The 19,353-nt window shown below is 35.1% G+C and overlaps 1 protein-coding gene and 1 pseudogene across 1 annotated transcript; one reads left to right on the top strand and one right to left on the bottom strand.

The window, feature by feature from the left end:
- The first annotated feature begins 8,778 nt into the window (after positions 1 to 8,778).
- On the top strand, positions 8,779 to 9,733 carry LOC113176781 (olfactory receptor 4S2-like; annotated as a pseudogene).
- An 8,042-nt stretch (positions 9,734 to 17,775) lies between these two features.
- On the bottom strand, positions 17,776 to 18,747 carry LOC113176782 (olfactory receptor 4S2). Its single transcript, XM_026381324.2, has one exon. The coding sequence runs from the start codon at positions 18,745 to 18,747 to the stop codon at positions 17,776 to 17,778; it is 972 nt and encodes a 323-aa protein (XP_026237109.2).
- Between the last annotated feature and the right edge of the window lie 606 nt (positions 18,748 to 19,353).

The raw sequence follows: 19,353 nt of genomic DNA, 5'->3' as shown, positions 1-19,353 counted from the left end.
CAATAATGCATAGATTGAATGAATGACAGAATACATAAAAACATCAAATCTTAGCTAATGGATTTTGATATGTCTCAGAAAACAGTGAAAACATTCTAGTAATCTTGCAATGGGAACACGTGGTATGTTCAGAAAGTTAGAGATAAAACACAATCTTGGAAAATAAAAAAAAAAATGCTTTTATCTATTGGTTGTGGAATAAAAAGTTTTTTCCATTCTTAGGATTGATATTTTAGATATATATACTATTGTCTTCTACCCCTGTCAACTATGTTTCTCACTAACTATATATATCTCACTAACTTAATTCTTCTGACTGTAAACTTTGTCATCTGTACCCTCTGTAAAGTGACTACCAGCCAGGCTGAAGAATGTGAATTAAAACAAAGCCACATATGAGAACCAGGCTACTGTGATTCAATATCAAGTGTAAATACAACCTACTTAAATGCATGTGCTGGAATCCATGATTCTTATAATATTTGAGCCAAAGAGCTTTACTGAATACACAAAGCCATTTTTCATTGACTGAACTAACATTATTTCCACATCTGGGTTCCAGAGGGACCCATAAAGGACAGGTATTATTTTTTTAACATTAACTTTTTTGTGCCCTGGTGGTAAATTTCTCCTTAACCGTGACAGTGACCTGAGCATTATTCTTTACAGTAAAGAAACATATCACTGATTGTCTCTGCCATTGTTTCCTTGTAACATCCACAAATCTAATAGTATAGATGCTGCCTTCACTTAGGTTTGTGTTTATGCTTGGAGTGGAGTGTAAGCTTTACATATGACAAAGACTGTGGTGCTCAATAGTGAAATCTGATGTGGTTGAATCCACAAAAATAGAGGTGTAAACATTATACATCTTCAAGACATCTATATAAGTAGCTATAAGAAAAGTATAAGGCTTGCTTCAAAACTATGTATATCCATGGGTATTGCCCCAGTTTAAAAAGCATGCACTGGGCTTCCATGTGTCACTATTAGATCAATTGTGGAATGGAAACTAAATTTATGCTCCTCCATGTATGTTTATCATGAATGTCACTTATGGGGTTTTCTGTAAATATAACAAACTATTCTGAGAGAATTAGACTTTTTTTAGTCAGCAATATCAGCTATGCAAATACCAGTCTTTTTAACTATACCTTTGAGTTTTTTTCATACAGTCAATAGAACATCTGCATACTTAGATGTACAAATCTGGGAACAGATGATTCTTGATGCATTTAGAAAACAAGAGATGTATGTATCAATGGAATTCAAACAACACCATCTGTTCTGTTAAAACTGAATTTAGAAAACTGGCAATAAACATGTGTTCTCCATTCAATAACTTATTCCACCCTCATCTTTCCATTACATCATTGAACTAACAGATTAATCCTGTGGTGGTATTTGTGACATCAGAATTCTTATCTGTTTTTCAAAAACACAGTAGAACACATGGAAGAGGACTCAAGTTTCCATCACCGACTTCATAAACATCCTTGTTCACAAAACTCCTGAGTCAGTTCCCATCAGAGGAGATCAGAGAGTCTTGAGCGATTCCTAGGAAGATGCATAAGAATCACAAGAACTCACACTCTCCTCAGCTCTAGTGAGACAAAGTCCCCGCCAACTGTGCATTTGATTTTGTGGATGCAGGAGCACAACATTGAAAGCCACCCTGGTCACATGATGGCAGAACTGACTTTGGTTGGAAACTTCTTTGATTACAAAGATGGAAAACCTTCTAATTTTCAAGATAAAAAATACTAAAGGTTTCCTTCCTATGTTTTCTCTTTGGCGCTATACTCCTCTCCCCTGGGGCAGTAAAAACCCTTCCTGACACATTTCTGAGCAAGTCTCAATAAAACATATAAACATTGTTTTTATGTTCTTCCATGTGACATCCTTTTTCTCAATTAAATATATCCAGAAAGAAAAACAGGTATCACATGTAGGAGTATCTAGAATTAAAGTGCTTCATGTTTTCTGAGTGAGAATGTTTCATTTTTCAATGTTCTGAGTCCAGTTCTTGTAGAGTGAGCAGTTGTTCAATTTGAATGGCAGAGTAAAAGAACACCGCTGCTTTGTGCATGAGAAAGAAAAGCTCCTGGAGGAATCTGGAATTTGGAATTAAGCACAGCCACATCAGACTGGATCATCTGAATTCCATCTTCCCAATGATACATCAAAAACATTACTTTTTTATTAACCATTAGTTGTAGAATGAACTTTTGCATAAAACTACCAACTTTGCTCTTTCAAGAACAGTTTTGTCAAAAAAATATAGAACCTCAAAAACACAGAAAGGTACCTTGAAAGAAATAACATAAAAAGTCAAGCTACAGATAATGGACATGAGAGACAGAATGTTCTGGTTTCTATGCATTATATCCAGGCAATGAATAACTATGGATGGTATACACCCATAATATCAGGTACTTATAAAGCTAAGGCAGGAGCATCACTAATCTGAGGCCAGCCTCAGCAACTTAGTGAGACACTGTCTCAAAAAAGTGAGGGGGTGCTGGGAATGTAGCTTCATAGTACAGCACCCCTGAGTTCAATCTGCAGTAATCAAAGTCCATATATACTATATTATTTATGCTTACACCTAAATACACAGCCTTCTGCTCTTCCATTATTTTTTCCAGGGATCATACAAATGAAGAATGTAATACTAACAATGCCTGGGTCAATTCTCTTTCACTCTGATTTTTTTTTGATAAATTATGAAGATTAACAAAAAGTAAATCAGAGCCATGTTCAAATAGACCTATTAATTTGGGGGAGAATCAAAATAGTCAAATGTTCATAACAAGCAAATTGACTTTACTATTTGGAACATGTGCCTATATAGACATCAAGTACAGGCTTATTGAAATTAAACACCAGGATCAGACCACTGTCTGTGCAACAATAGTTGTCTCTGTTAAACTTCACTTTTCTGAATTGAATGATCCCACTAGGCATAATTTCTAGAGCAAAAACCAACATCAAAATCAGAACCTGACTTGATCCACAATGTTCTTCTTATTTCCTTTCTAGTATGACACATTTCTAAACCTCATATCATGCTTCCAAGTTTCCTAATTTTTCAAGCAGGACTCAAGCCCAGGTCTCTTTGAAAATGAAAGGCATTGCTGAAAACCTGGTGCTAATTTCTACAAATGCACTTGTGACCTGGATACTTGGACACCGCTGTAATTAGAGTGTGCACAATTCAATATCTTAATAGGGACTATGAGTATGTGATAGTGCAGTAGAACATGGCAGCCCTGTGTTTCTCTATGTGAAAACCTGGTGAACATTCACCCCCATTCTTGGATCTATTTCTGCAGGGATATGGTGCATTGTAGATGACACTAGATGATCTGATGTCCCTTCCAATTCACAGACGTTGAATATTCCTACATATATGAAGCAATTTCCTCAACATGCTGAAGAGAATATAGAATTATGTTCCAATTTTTAGTAAGTCTTACTGGCAATGTTTGAGAGCCCCATTTTCTCCACACCATGGCTGCTACTTGATAATTTTTATCTGCTATAATTCTGGAGTGTGCTGAGACATCTCATTGTGACTTTGGTTGGTCTTTCTTAAAAGTTAAAAGATGTTAAACATCTAGTGACCATTTGTATAACTTATTTATGAGTCATACCCATTTCAACATGACAGCTGCAGACATAAACCAAAGGGTAAAAGCAAAATCTTTGGTGCTAATAAGATTTCCATCTGTAGTTATCTCATGATTTAAGAAACAGCCACTGTGACTGAGATACTTACTGCAGGTAGAAATATGCCCTAAGCACTCCCATTGTGTGGTTTTTGTGTAATTTTTAAAAAAGGCAATGTCACAAAATGTACATGTTATATATTCTAACTCTTTCATTGAACAAATTTTGCTTCTAAAAATGCAGTGCAATGTAAATACATAACTCATATTTTGCTAATGAAAGTTAAATGTACATTAATTCTTCATACAATAATATCAGATCACGTAGGTAGGTTCCAGCTTAGATGATTAGATACTGATCTAGAAAAGATTATTTACCAGGGGATTATCCAATTTGGGGAAGTGAAAATGAACAGAAAAGTCTATAGCTGCAGAGGCTGAAGATGTATGAACCAAGGGGTTCATTACCCCACTGAGGTACATTACCAACCCTTTATAAAATGTTGAGTCAATGTGTTGCTAACTTTCTTAATACCTTTTAAATCACTGAGTCTAGTCTCAAAATTGAAATCCTCTGGCCTCAGCCTCCAAAAATGCTGGGATTACAGGTGTGAACCACCAAGCCCTGATCAGCTGCTTATTTATAAATAAGCATGTTCTCTTTGTGCATGTAGGCAACATTATTATCTCTCAGATTAAACTGATTTTGAGCTGGGTGCAGTTGCACATGCATGTAATCGCAGTGGCTCAAAGTCAACCTCAGCAAAAGTGAGGCACTAAGCACCTTGGTGAAACCCTGTCTCTAATAAAATTTCAAAAAAGGGGCTGAAAATATGACTCAGTGGTGAAGTGTACTTGAGTTCAATCCCTGGTACAAAAAAAATTGATTTTGAGAAATTTATCATCTCATTTCTCTCAAAATAATACAGACCTTCATCTGTTTGACCATAAGTCATATTTATCTTTTCTTAAACTTTACCTAACTTTTATATTTATCTTTTCTTAACCTTGACCTAACAATTAATCAGCAAAAGAGGGATGAATGGGAATCTCCCCATGCATGGTCAATGTTAAGTCCATCTCTTTTAATGTGTTCAAGGAAGAAATAGTTGAAGGGAGTTAATTTCTTCAACATAGAAATGAAAAAGGATGTCACTATTTTCATCAGCAAAGGCTACACATTAAGTGACATTGTCATGGCTATACCACTGCAAGACTGGCAGTTGATATTGTCATCATATCTCTGTAAAATGCCATTGTTGACCAGATGTGCTCTCTGCTGAACTGGGGAGTCTGAGTTCTTATGCACATTGTGTCCCTCATAGTAATCAAGAGGAGACTCACCGAGGTCCTCCAGTTTGGAGCTTGTAAATGACCTAAGTTACAAATGACCTAAGTGTACAAAGTCACTGACGGAAACTTGAATACTAGCATATGTTTCACTTCCTAGTTTGTGAGACTCATGAATCTGACAGCTGATGCATACCCCCCACCCCCAATTCAAGAATTAAGTGCAAAGGAACTCAGGAAAGAGTAGTGTTAATAAAATGTATCAAATTGATAACATGTATATTTATTAATAATTTTTCAAATTTGATCGGTTGGGCCACTGTGTGATGGACAGAAAGAACTGGTGGAAGTACATATCCAAAAGAACTGTTGGTATTCCATTGACTCAGTGAGCTCTTGGACTCTATGAACTACATCATTTTGAAAGTTTGCACAAATCTAAACATCATCATTCCTTTACTTCTTCGTCTTTTTTTTAAAAAAATCATTTTTCAGCTAAAGTCAGATAATGAGAATATGAAAAATATATCCTTGATGTTTTTTAGAAAAAGGAAGAATGTGAGATGAGTATTAAGGGGAAGGGAAAGAAAAAACAAAGGAGCAAACATAAAGTGAAATAAAATAATAGAAATAGGAAGTTAAAAAGCAATACTTTTCATGTTCAAAAGCTAATATTAAGTAAGGATTTTACTTAAAAACTAAAAGAATCATAGGCCACATTACAATTCTAGGAAATGTCAAAATGAATCTGCAGAAACTGTTACATACATAAACTGTTACATACAATGAAGTAGAAAAGTAGTGAACACCAATAGAACAATACGATCAACATTATTGCAATAAAATAAAATTTCAAAAGAGTAGAATAATTCAATTATTATCAATTAAATAAAAACATATTTCAATATTATTTTATGAAATTACAATTAAATGTGTATATCCAAGATAATTAAAGGAGCAAAGTATGTACTCATAAAATTACTTGTGTTTGATAAATTGTTTTGAATTATGTATGGTCCTAAATGTGATAATCAATTGGTTTAAAAATAAAGCAATTACATTTATTTCTGGCTGGGTAGGGTGGGGGAGGTACTAGGGATTGAACTCAGGAGCACTGACTACTGAGCCACATCCCCAGCTCTATTTTGTATTTTATTTAGAGAAGGGGTCTCACTGAGTTGCTTAGTGCGTCACTTTTGCTGAGGCTGGAGAAAAGATATTTTTTAATCTAAAGAATTTCAAAAGAAACCTCTATATTAAATCTCATTGTCAGGTTGGTGATTTGGTTTAGATTATGGTGAAAGTATTTGAGAAAAGCTCTCCCTAAGGTCATTACAATATTGCATCATTACTTAAAATATACCTTATAAGTAGAGAAAAGAGCATTCCTTGCCAAAGCTTTGATGCAACAGCAGATTAGGTGAGCGAATGGGGAAGTCTGATGTCTAGAATCTTTTGTGTTTCGGGTATCAGTTATTTTTAACTACTGGTTATTCACAAATCAATTTCTCAAGAATCACTTATTTCACTTTGGACATTAGCACTAAAATCATACTCAGAAGAGACACCAGGATAAAGCAAAACTCAAGTCCTGCAAAATATTTTTGAGATATCTTTATTCTCTAGCAAATATTGAGTATTTGGTGGCATAAAAATTAGTGCAACAACAGTGTTTTAAATACTTGTAATATAACTGTAAGACATTATTCAAAGAAGTTATAGAGGAGAACATTAGGATGATAATATAATAAAGTGCATCCAGACAGAACTCTGAGGAAGGGCAATACAAGTATAATAAGATGATGCCAGTCATTGCAAAGTGAAGTGAGATCCTGTCCCATTTTAAGAGATCAGAATGTGGAGGGCTGATTCCTTTAAGTGGGTCTTAATTTCAATTGGTGAAAGACTTCTAAAATTTTCTGTTATGGGCACCAGAGGAGCACAACTAGTGTGTAGGTGCTCATTTTCTTCTAAAGCACTCAAGTCATATAAATTCACAGTTGTTGAAATAGTCTATGATTTGATTTCTCTTATAATGAAGTGCTTCTCAGTTGATAATAGTAATTTTTTGCTGAAATCAGGACAAAAGCAACAGTGGAAGGACTGTGTAAAAACAGGGACATGTGCCTGACTTTGAATCTGAATTATAGTATTGCTCTTATGTTATTACCATTATAAGTATCATTAGTGTGTGATGCACAAGAGAAGGTGGACTTGATGATTAGCAACTCTAACATACAGTCCTGACAAAACCTGTAACTGTTCAAAACCAGAAAATCCCTGGGACAATAGTGCTGCAGAAAGGGTACCTGAGAGCACCAGGTTAAACAGCAGTGGGAAGCAGTGATCTAGATAGATGTTGAAGGGATGGGGTTACAGAGGCATGGGATAATGACAGGAATCATTTATGCCTATGGCTTGACTTTATTAAGAATCTAATAAACTCCTTTAGTCAAAATAACTCCATATTCCCTTTTCTACCTAAACTGATATTGTTCCCACGAGTGTGTCTGAAATTCCAACAGAGAAAATCCACTTAAATTAAATTAAATCTATTTAAATTAAACACCAACCATTTTCTAAACCCATAATAATTGTCTCTAAAGGAGAATTTCTTCCTAAACTATTGAGTTCACCCCAGGCCAGGAGAACTCAAATATTCTGGAAGAAGACTAAAAAATTGGAAGTTTACATGAGGGATGTAGACAATAAAGGGCAGAGTCTTTCCTCTGAACATTTTGTTGTTGTTCTTGTTATTGTTACATTTTTCACTTACTAGACAAATGTTAAAATACCAAGCCATAGTAAATTCTGGGGAATCTTCTATTGTTCTGAGTTTGAAGATAGAGAAGTATCCTGAGACTTCACTTCCCCTCTTTCAAATCAAACAGGGCTCATTGTCTCCACAGACTTCTTTTATTACTTCTTTTTCTCTTAGTTTTCTATCTTTATTCTAACCTACAAGAGGAATTGAATATCAAGGTAGAAATTACTTTCCCTACAGTGATAATGAAATTAAAAATCCATCCTTGCAAAAATGAGATGACAAAATCTCTATAATGGAGAGTGATTCATCCCGTTTACAGAACCCTCATTTCAGCATCAAGTTTGTCTAACTGTCCTCTTTTTCCTTTGGCACACTCCAGCACCTCTTCACTGTAGGAGCTTAGCTCAAACAGGGGCCATAAGTTTTTCAACAGAAATGTCTGAGGGGAGCCTGCAGAAGTCACCCACTATTGACATATCAGGAACCCCTGAGTGGAGGTATTGACCAGGTATGGGACCATTTAGACATGTTTTCACTTCTATGATCCAAGTAAGGGAAACTTCATCAGATATACAATTGACACCATAACCGCAAACAGAGTTCTACCCAATGTTCATTATATCATTTAAAGAAAGAGAACTAACTGAATTTTTATCTATAAATATTAATATAAATATCTTAAGATAAACACTTTTTTAAAAAAATGTGTTTCTTTTAGATATACATGACAGAAGACTGCATTTTGACATGTTATACATACATGGAATATAGCCCTTAATTAGATATGTGACTTTGTAAACACTTAGATGCAGTTAATCTCTCTGTAATTTGTTTCCTGTTCAACATGAATAAATTGGACATATTAGAGAGGAAAAATTATCAAAATAGATAAAATTTATCTAATTTACAGAAGCATGCCAATCAGTAGTCAGTACTGATTTTTCCATTTTCAACTACTGTGATCATTCAGTTTATCCTGAGTTAGAAATAAATGCTGATAATCTCTCTGATGTTTATTTTCAGGTAATATCGTTCTTTCAAAATTTGACCTGTTGGTCCCATTCAATGGAAAAAATAGACAATGTAACTGGATTCATTTTCCGGGGACTTTTTCAGAACCGAGAAGTTGAAGAAGTCTCTTTGGTGGTGTTCTCATTCTTCTACACAGTCATTCTTCTGGGAAACCTCATCATCATGCTGACCATTTTCATGGGGAATCTTTTGAAAACACCCATGTATTTCTTCCTTAACTCCTTGTCATTTGGGACATTTGTTTTTCTTCAGTCACCGCACCCAAAATGATTGTTGACCTGTTAGCAGAGAACAAAACTATCTCTTTTGAGGGATGCATGCTGCAAGTTTTTGGGGTGCATTTCTTTGGTGGTACTGAGATCTTTATCCTCATAGTAATGGCTATGATCGTTATGTGGCCATCTGCAAACCCCTGCACTATATGACCATCATGGACAGGGAGAGATGCAGTAAAATATTGTTAGGGACCTGGGTAAGTGGATTCTTCCATTCTATTATCCAAGTGGCTTTGGTAGTCCACCTAACCTTTTGTGGACCCAGTGAGATTGATCACTACTTTTGTGATGTCCGTCCTATACTCAAACTTGCCTGCACAGACACTTACATCCTCAGTGCTATTGTGACAGCCAACAGTGGTACCATCACTCTGGGGAGTTTTGTATTTTTACTCATTTCCTACAGTGTCATTCTGGTGTCTCTGAGAAAACAATCAGCAGAAGGAAGGCACAAAGCTCTGTCCACCTGTGGTGCCCACATAGCAGTAGTCATCATCTTTTTTGGTCCTTGTGTCTTCACATATATGCGCCCCAATGTTACCTTCTCAGAGGATAAAATGGTGGCTGTATTTTACACCATTATCACTCCCATGCTAAATCCTATGATTTATACACTAAGAAATTCAGAAGTAAAAAATGCTATGAAGAAACTGTGGGGAAGAAGGTGTTTTGGACCAGTGGGAAATAGTTGGGAGTAATAATTTAAACAAAGGATCTTAAATTTTGTGAGTCTTGCTTATATAGAGTTCACAATGAACAAAATAATGGCATAACTAGGTATTCAGGAGAAACAAATGACAGAAAACTCATATTAATAAAAACCATATTATCACTAATCATTACTCATTATTAATTTTGTTAATTCTTCATTAGATACTTTTCTAAAATATCAAGCCTGAGGAATATTTTTAAGGTGTTTTAATAGTTGTAGATTTATACAAAACCTTTATTTATTTATCTTTATGTGGTTCTGAGGATAGAACTCATGGCCTCACATGTGTTTGGCAATGCCTACCACTGAGCTACAACCCAGCTCCAAAGCTGAAGAATTCTTAAGCACAAAATCTCAGCATCATTATTTTTTCCTCATTTTTACCCTTTGCCATTTTCTTTAAATGATTTTAAAACCTACTATGAAATACTTGAGTTTGTTTAAGGGTTAAGAACTGTTCTGGTACATATTAAGCAATTAATAGGTACTTAAATTTTGAATAGATAGCTGGAAAACATGACATCATAGCTAATGCATTTTTATAACAGTCCTACAAAACATAATCACATTTCATTGCAGTAATCTTGGAGTGATTGCAGAGGTGTGAACATCCCATCAAAATAATAAAAAGTAAGCTTAAAGATAAAAGATAGTTTTTCATTCTCTGGCTTTAGTATTTATTTAATTTTCTCAACCCTAAAGACACTGAATAAATATATCTCTTAGTTCATTAATTATAATATTTCATTAATGTTCTTCTAACTATACTTTATGCGTAGTCTATAGCCAGCAGTGCTTCTTAACATATAGTAACTCCCGGGAAATCTAGAGAAATAATGACAATGTAGCCAAGCCTGACAACATAACAACTCTGACACAATTAACAGGTTGAATAAAATTTGTTGAAATGCATGTTTTGGAAATCATAGTTTCTACAAAGTTTGAAAATCATAGTTTCTTCAAAGTTTTTATTAAATCAATTTTTTCAGCTTTACTGAATCGATGTTTATTTATTTATTTATTTATTTATTTATTTATGTGTGTTTGACTGGATTCTCTTACCCTATTTCCACCTGCGTGTTCTAGAAAGACTTATACTGGACTAATGCTTTCTTTTTGTGCTCAATTCTTGTGCTCTGATGACAGATTTCTCTTTCACCATTAGCCACCTGTACCTGGGATAGGTTTGTTTGTTTGTTTATTTATTTATTTATTGTGGTGAATGTGTGTATCTCTGTCTCTCTGCTTCACAGTGATATCCACCAGTCTGACCCTGCTTCTCCATACATTTATGTTAATGGTTGAAGGAGGGGGTGGAACTATGGCTCATGGGAAGCATTATAGTGCTTAAGACTGATACCTGATGTTGGCTTACTAATGGAATTAAAAAGAGATATATAGAAGTCTGGAGATAGAAGTTATAATACAGTTATAAACCATGCCCTAGAACCATAACAAATCCATCATTATAGTCCCAGTTTAGACATTGCATGCAATAGGTCTCTATGTCCCCTAGATCAAGTAATCAAACTAGGCTGGTAATTAAAATCACTTTGCCATTTTTCTGAACACATAAGCTAGGATTGTGGGTTTTACAAATATCTGTGTTTTGAATAATCTTCTCTAGTAGTTTTCATATTGTTGATAGAACATCTGAATACTTGCACTTGAAAATCTGGGAACTGATGATTTTGATATTCTATAATCAGGGAATTTGGACCATCCCCAGTGTTAAGAAGTATGAGCAACATAATTTTATTCCATTAACACACAAGCATAGCATTCACTGCCAGCCTGGTGTTATTATACCATTGCTAAAAAAATATGGCAAAATTATGACTTTTGTGGTAAAGTTCTGATGAAAAAATATGCCAAACATTCTCATTTTCCAGAAAAATAGTATTTAGTATTGAAAAAAAAAGAAATATTTCTCCCTCTATCTAATAGCTAATAGTTATATTTCTCTCTCTGAAACACCATAAGCAAGTGTAAATACATTTTTATACAGTGCTGGATGGGTTATATAAACACATTTCATGTTCCTTCATATTTCATGCCTTTGTTCATATAAGCATGCCTATGAAACTAATACATTTATCACATTTAAGTGTCTCCAGAATTAAAATACATTGTTGTTTCTGAATGAGAATTCCTTAATATTTCAGTGTTTTTACATCTAGTTCTTGTAAGTTGCAAATATGATTTGACAAGCAGAGGAAGATGACGCTGATATTGATGCATGGGGGAAAAAAAGGTACCCGAAGTATTAGTGGGCCCAACATAAAGTCTTAAATTAAACCCAGTCAGTGTCAGCCTAGGACATCTGAACTCCAGTAAGCTGGAGTTCCTAGAGGCACATGAAACAAAATTAAATGCTTTTTGTGCAAACCATGAGTGTTAGGGTGGACATGTACACATTGTCCTTTAGTCTGCAGATCTAAGGAAAGTAGTGGCAAATATAGAAGGGGAGGTAGAGGCATGTGCTTGAATTAATAACAATTGTAATAAATTTACTATATGGTACTTTGAAAGAAGCAGTTTAAAAGGTCAAGTTGCAGAGACTGTACATAAAGGAGAGCATATTATATGGGTCATTTCTATGATGGAAAAGCACAAAATACCTGAGTATAAAATAACCAATCTCTTCCCACAATTTCTCTGATGGAGCATAGGTGAGAAAGGCAATTGTAATGACTTCAATGCTTGGATCAACTCCCATTCACCCTCTTTTTTGATAAAATTGAGAATGAGTATTAACAAAAAGATAAATATAAGCCATATTCAAGTAGATTTCTGAAAGATCTGTATTCTCTCAGGAGAAAAAAGTGGCAAATATTTCACAATAAGTAAAATTAATTTTGTAGTGAAAGATGTAGCCTACATACACACCAACACTAGGCCATAAAAAGTAATCAACAGAATCAGGTATTTTTCTTCAAGCTGTAGGAATCTGTTCACCCTCAGTTTTTTCATTTGGATAATCTCATAAAAACAAATTGTCATCAGATTGACATTAAAACAGAAGCTGACTTTATTTTAATATAGTTTTTTTTTTATTTTTTACTCCTCCCATGATTCAAATTTCCTATGTTTTGGGGCAGGACACATGTCTGTGTGTGTGTGTGTGTGTGTCACTGGGGCACTTAACCACTGATTTGCATCCTCAGCCATTTTTAATTTTTATTTTGAAACAGCATCTTTCTAAGTTGCTGAGACTTACTTTGACTTGCAATTCTCATGTTTCAGCCTCTTGAGTTGTTGGGATTACTGGCATGTGCCACAACACCTGGCCATGTCTGGGTCTTTTTGTGTGAAGAAATATTATTACTGAAATCTTCATCACCCCATGGTTATGCACTCCTTGATACCCTAACACTTTGGTTTCTGGTGCACACAGACAATAATACTTTGAGTAGATTCAATTCAGTTTCTTAGTGGAAACCATGATGCAGGTGATAGAACAACAAAAAATGTCAGTTCTTTGTCTCTTGTACTTGAAAATTGGTGATTTTTCCTACACCCTCCATGGAAATGAGGTCAAGGGACACAAGATTTCAATGAACATGAGGACAAAGTTCATGAGACCCTTTGTATAGCATGGTGACTACATGTGATAACAACATTGTATTCTGGGAAAGACTAAGACTAAGGACATGTATTTGATGTTCTCACCATGAAATAAGAGCTAAGTACAATGTAAATGGTATAATCATATTGCATTAACTTTAAAGGCATTATTAATAAAGAACTAAAACACATAATAAGTGCATGTTTTACTATTGTTTAGTTTTATTTACTGTAGTTCAGATCTCAAAATGTGAGTGTTTAGGACCTCTTGATTTCCACAAGAGGGGTCTAATCAAGATAACAATTTCCTAAACAAGGATAGGACCACAAAACTATGATCCTCTATAATGGCCATTTTAAAATACTATGATGTCAATTATATCTAGATTCTTTCAAGATAGGATATGTTCTAGAATTTAAGATCTGAGAGAGATCTAGATGGGCCTATTAACTGAATGGTATTAGCATGGGAAGTTTGAATTCTTCAAATCTTTTGTGGTTGACTTTATTTCTAAAATTACTTGCAAAATATGGTTTATCTTCTGACTTTCTCTTGTTGGTGATGCAGGAGCTCCTGTAATTGAAAAAAAAATTATAAATCTTGTTCCATTTATATGATTGGAAATTGGAGAGATAATCACAGTAATAACTGTCAGACACACAGAACATGCTCTGAGGAAGTTTTATACCAAATATCAATGCCTAAATACAGGCATGAAGAATGCCTTGGGGAGAGTGTGAGTAAAAGACAAGCCGAAGTCTTCACCAGTGCTGACCTCATCTGAAGGATTATGATACCATGTTAGGTCTCTTTTTATATGTAATACGTTGCTTATGATATCCAACAGACTTCAAGTGACTGGGAATCCCCTCCTCCAACCCCAAGTACCATCATTTTTCTCAATAAAATATTCTCGACCCTTTTTTTCTTCCCTCAAATGAACACCTGTGTCTACATACAAACTGTGCTAACCCCCAGTTCTAAGTTCCTAACAGATAGATGCTCAGGGAGACTGGCCCCCATCAGAAAGACTTCTACTTCTGTGACATGGTCCCCTTGCTGAAGCTATCCTGAGCTGACATGAGGCTCCTGCACATGACAATCATTACCACCCCAGGGATGATGTCCCTTTTGAACTTTGTTGACTTTGTAATTTCTTACATCATCGCCCTGTTCACCTTGTGGACCTGCTCCTCCAAGTGCCACCTCCTAGCCTCTCCACCTGTGGCTCACACATCCCTGTGGTTTCCACTGTGGTTGTCCCGCTTCTTCACTTTTGTCAGGGTTGATTCTGTCAGTGATGGCACAGTGTTTGCTCTGTTGACACTATGATTTCCCAATTGCTCAGCCTCCTCATTTACACACTGAGAAGCACAGGCATTTAAAAGGCCCTGAAGAGAGTGTGGGGCCCAGAAAAAGAAAGTTATTGAAGCCTCTCTTGTTGTTGCCCTTTGCCTGATCTTGTTCCCTACTCAGAATCAACATCAGTAAACCCAGCAGGTGCAAAGGTGGGATGTGCTGTCACCGACAGTTGCAAGCCTGGAAGAGAGAAGACCCCTGGCCACTCTTTTTCTGTTGCTTTACTTCCCTGAGATTTTACATAAGACAAGTATGACCTCCTGGTCCCTCCTAGCTCTGACATTCTTCAACTTATTCTGTTCTTCCTGAGTGTACACATAAGGGCAAAGTATACTAACTGTATTTGTGTCCTGCTTTAGAAACAAATACCTTGACTGAAAAACCTGCTATATATTGGGAGTGGCCTGCAACTTTACGGAGCAGGTTCTTCCTGTCACTCTCATTTTAAGACCTGAGCCTGAACTTGAGGCATGAACTATTTCAAGGTTGCACTTGAAATAAGCCTTCTCCAACCAGTAGATTCTGACTGGGAGTTGCTAAAACCAGGCTTCCTTTCTTAATGGCTCCAAGGTCACTCAGTTTACACAGGGCTCATGGAGGTGCTAACTACTTTCATTCATTTCTTTTCATTGAAGTAAAGAAAAATGAAAGCAATTTCAAAAAACACGTATGTATTTTATATTATAGATTTTCAATTAAAATTGTGTTTCTAAATATGTACAATGTGATATAAGTATACCATATGCATTTTACTATTAGGAGTTGCTGTAATTAATTATCAGTACCCTATTGGTGGTGTATTTCAGTAATTAGAACTTTGAAATTTAAAGATGATCATGTATTTGTTTCAAACTTTCAAATTTATCACTATGACTATACTTATACCCTCATTTTTTACATATTTTCAATGGTGCATTGTAGATGTATAGAAAGATGGAATTCATTGTTAAATATTTATACATGCACACAATATAACAATGCAATTTGGCCAATATTATTCCACAGTATTTACTCCCCCCACACACACAACAGTCATCCTTGATTCCTTTCCTTCATTGATTTCTCTTTGATTTTTAGGAGATCCACCCCTTCCTTTATTTCCTTTTTTCTTCTCTTGCTTCCATATATGAGAGAAAACCTACAACCCTTCACTGTTTGAATTTGACTTGTTTCACTTAGCAAGATTTTCTCTAGTTCTATCCATTTTCTTGTAGATTCCATAATTTCATTTATCCTTGTGGCTGAACAAAATTCTATGGTGTTTATATACCACATTTTCTTTATCCGTTCATCCATTGATGGATACCTAGGCTGGTCCCATAGTCTGGCTACTGTGAATTAGGCTGCTATAAACATGTGTATGCATGCATCACTGTAGTAAGTACCAAGGAGCTATACACTCATTAAAAAAAAAAAAACTTTATAAGTGTTCAAAAGTATCCTTCTGGTAAATGTACAGCATGGAAAATGTCCCAACCTGAATAATGCTCTGAAATTAGAAAAAAAAAATTTAGATAAAAAAAAAACAGATATTACTGTTAATCTTTACATAAAACATGCAAATAGCAATGAAATTTTAGTATACCTTTAGAACTATTCAAATTCATGTTCCTTCCACAAGTGGATGTTCTGATTTTGGATTAAAAACTGGAAAGAGTCTGAGTTTTCATGATTCTTGTTCAACTCCTTCCCAGGAATCACTAAAATCCTCTGGCTCCTCCAACAGGGACTAACTCAGGAATATTCATAAACAGATTTAACTTTATAAAGTAGTTGGTGAAAACTTGAATACTCTATCATTGTTTTACTTACTGGTCTCAGTGAATCAAAAACATGGCACCTACTACTTCTAAGCAACATCAGACAATCAATTATTTAGTAAAGAATTAAAACAAAGAGTATAGTGGAGAGAAGTTACCAAATGCATGATATTTATTTATTTTATGGTTTTATAAGCTCAGCTCCATTTTAGCTCTCTGGTCAGCATAACACATGGGGACACATATTCACAAGACCTGTTTGCATTGTATCAACTGGATAGAACACTTAAGTTTTAGGAATATGAACAATTATAATGTCTCAGCTTCTTGAATTGTTTCCTGACATTGCATTGACTGCAAGGAAAATAACAGAGAAACCTGTTTATATTGTAGATTCTTGTAGACCCTTAACCTGTGCCAAATTGATAAGAGTTTCTTTTATAATTTTCATTTGTGCATGAAAAAAAAATGCTCTCAAGGTAATTATCATGAGATTGTAAAACATTGACTGAGTCCTTTTGAAATTTAAGAATACAGAGGCACACAGAGATCCAGCAAATGAATGTCTAAAGTGGTAAAATCAACACAAATTTGTATTGTTCAAGCACAATGCCTAAACATGTTTTTTAATTTCAAATTTGGAATCTTGTGGATTTTTAAACATTTTTTCTTTACCTTTATTTCTGTGTATACATCAACTCTGTATGTCATTTTTAAGTACTATTGTCCTTTCCATTAGTAATGTTCATATTCCACACCCAGCCACAGACACAAACCTAAGAATCTAATCTAATCTAATCTAATCTAATCTAATCTAATCTAATTTTTTTTCTTTTTCCAGCTTGGGTGTTATCTCTTTGACATTCTGCAAATACTTCCACTCTCAGGCCAGCCTTACTAGGTTTAGTTTTCTCCATCTTTTGGAGAATTTAAATTAGCAAACTGAGCTTATGTATTCTACAATCCTTGCAATATGTACATATGAAAGCTCAATATGTACCAATCAGAGTTCAAAACCATAGAAATACCATTAAATAATACTTCTTAGCATATTCTCATTATAAAAATACAAAAATTTGAAATGGAAAAGAAAACAATGATTCTAAACATAATCCTGCTTAAAATTATTAGTAACAGGAATACTTCATCATACAGATTTAAAGAAATTACCTGATTACAAAGTAAGTACGATAATATCGATCATACTTTTCCTCTGTAAAATATGTAATTCTTTCATTTGTTCACCCCTCAAATCCTCTGACTTCGTTCTGATGATCTTCACTATACAGAGAGTTAATCAGAGTGGAGAAAAGTTAAGATAACTCATAAGACCACTGGGCTTTAATTAATACTTCCAACTATTTTCCTATTGGTCCAAAACAACTTCTTGCCCCACAGTTTCTTCATAGCATTTTTTACTTCTGTATTTCTCAGTGTGTAAATCAGAGGATTCAACATGGGAGTGATAATGGTGTAAAATACAGCCACCATCTTATCCTCTGAGAAGGTAGTGTCAGGCCTCATGTACATAAAAGTACAGGGACCAAAAAAGATGATGACCACTGCGATGTGGGAGCCACAGGTGGACAGAGCTTTGCGTCTTCCTTCTGCGGACTGCTTCCTCAGAGTCACCAGAATGACACTGTAGGAAAAGAGCAAGATTGCAAAGCTCCCTAGACTAATGGTACCGCTGTTGGCTATCGCAACAACACCAACAATATAGGTGTCTGTGCAGGCAAGTTTGAGCACAGGGTGGATATCACAGAAGTAGTGATCAATCTCATTGGGTCCACAAAAGGGTAACTGGACTACCAGAGCCACTTGGATAAGGGAGTGTATGAACCCACCTACCCATGTCCCCAGCAACATTTTATTGCACCTCTCCCTGTCCATGATGGTCATATAGTGCAGGGGTTTGCAGATGGCCACATAACGATCATAGGCCATTACAGTAAGGATGAAGATCTCAGTACAACCAAAGAAATGCTCTCCAAAGAGTTGCAGCATGCACCCCACATAAGAGATAGTTTTTTTCTTTGCTAATAGATCAACAATCATCTTGGGTGCAGTGACAGAAGAATAACAAATGTCTACAAAAGACAAAAAGTTGAGAAAGAAATACATAGGAGACTTGAGCAGGTTGCCTGTGCAAACCGTCAGCATGATGGTGAGGTTTCCCAGAAGAATGACTGCATAGAAGAATGAGAACAGCACAAAGCAGACCTCCTCAACTTCTGGGTTCTGGGAAAGGCCCCAGAAGATGAATTCAGTTACATTGTTTATTTTTTCCATGGGATGAATCCATGAGGCCATGTTCCCCAGAGACAAATTACCTGAAGGACACATGAAAAGGAACATAATCATTTTTTTCTAACTCAGAAGAAGGAGATACTTCTAGAACTAGATAATAGAAAAATGGGTAGTTACTCCTGATTGGTATACACATGTGAAAATGAATTGCATTTTTTCCATTATGTTACTTCTATATTATATCTATTTTCTTCACTTCAGATGAAGAAACAATGTCCAGAGAGATAATTTAAATCCCCTGAGTCTCACTTGTTACCAGGTATATTTCCTCCTTTGCTATTTATTAAGGTTTATTTACAAATTTATTTTTTTGTTTATTTTACTTGTTATTGATGCATATAATTTATACAGAATTGTGAGTTTCATTGTGACATATGTGCATTTACATGAAAATGTAATTTGATCAAAATAGTTTTTATTTTTTATAAAGGACTATAATTTTGAAACAATATCTGAGGAAATAGTAATGTTTATATACAAAAATAGTTTTTCTTTATTTTTGATGTATAAGTAAAAACATGTGCTCCCTTTTCTTGCTGAGTATTTCCATGCCTATTCACAATATCCACTCATGAGTCCTCAAATACTTGAGCCTAGAAACTTCTGCAG

Source organism: Urocitellus parryii, chromosome 4 (assembly GCF_045843805.1).
Source record: "Urocitellus parryii isolate mUroPar1 chromosome 4, mUroPar1.hap1, whole genome shotgun sequence".
NCBI lineage: Eukaryota > Metazoa > Chordata > Mammalia > Rodentia > Sciuridae > Urocitellus > Urocitellus parryii.
This window is presented reverse-complemented; position numbering and strand designations above follow the sequence as displayed.

Excerpts from the sequence above, each read along its gene's own strand:
- LOC113176782 (XM_026381324.2), bottom strand. The coding sequence starts at position 18,747 with ATGGCCTCATGGATTCATCCCATGGAAAAAATAAACAATGTAACTGAA.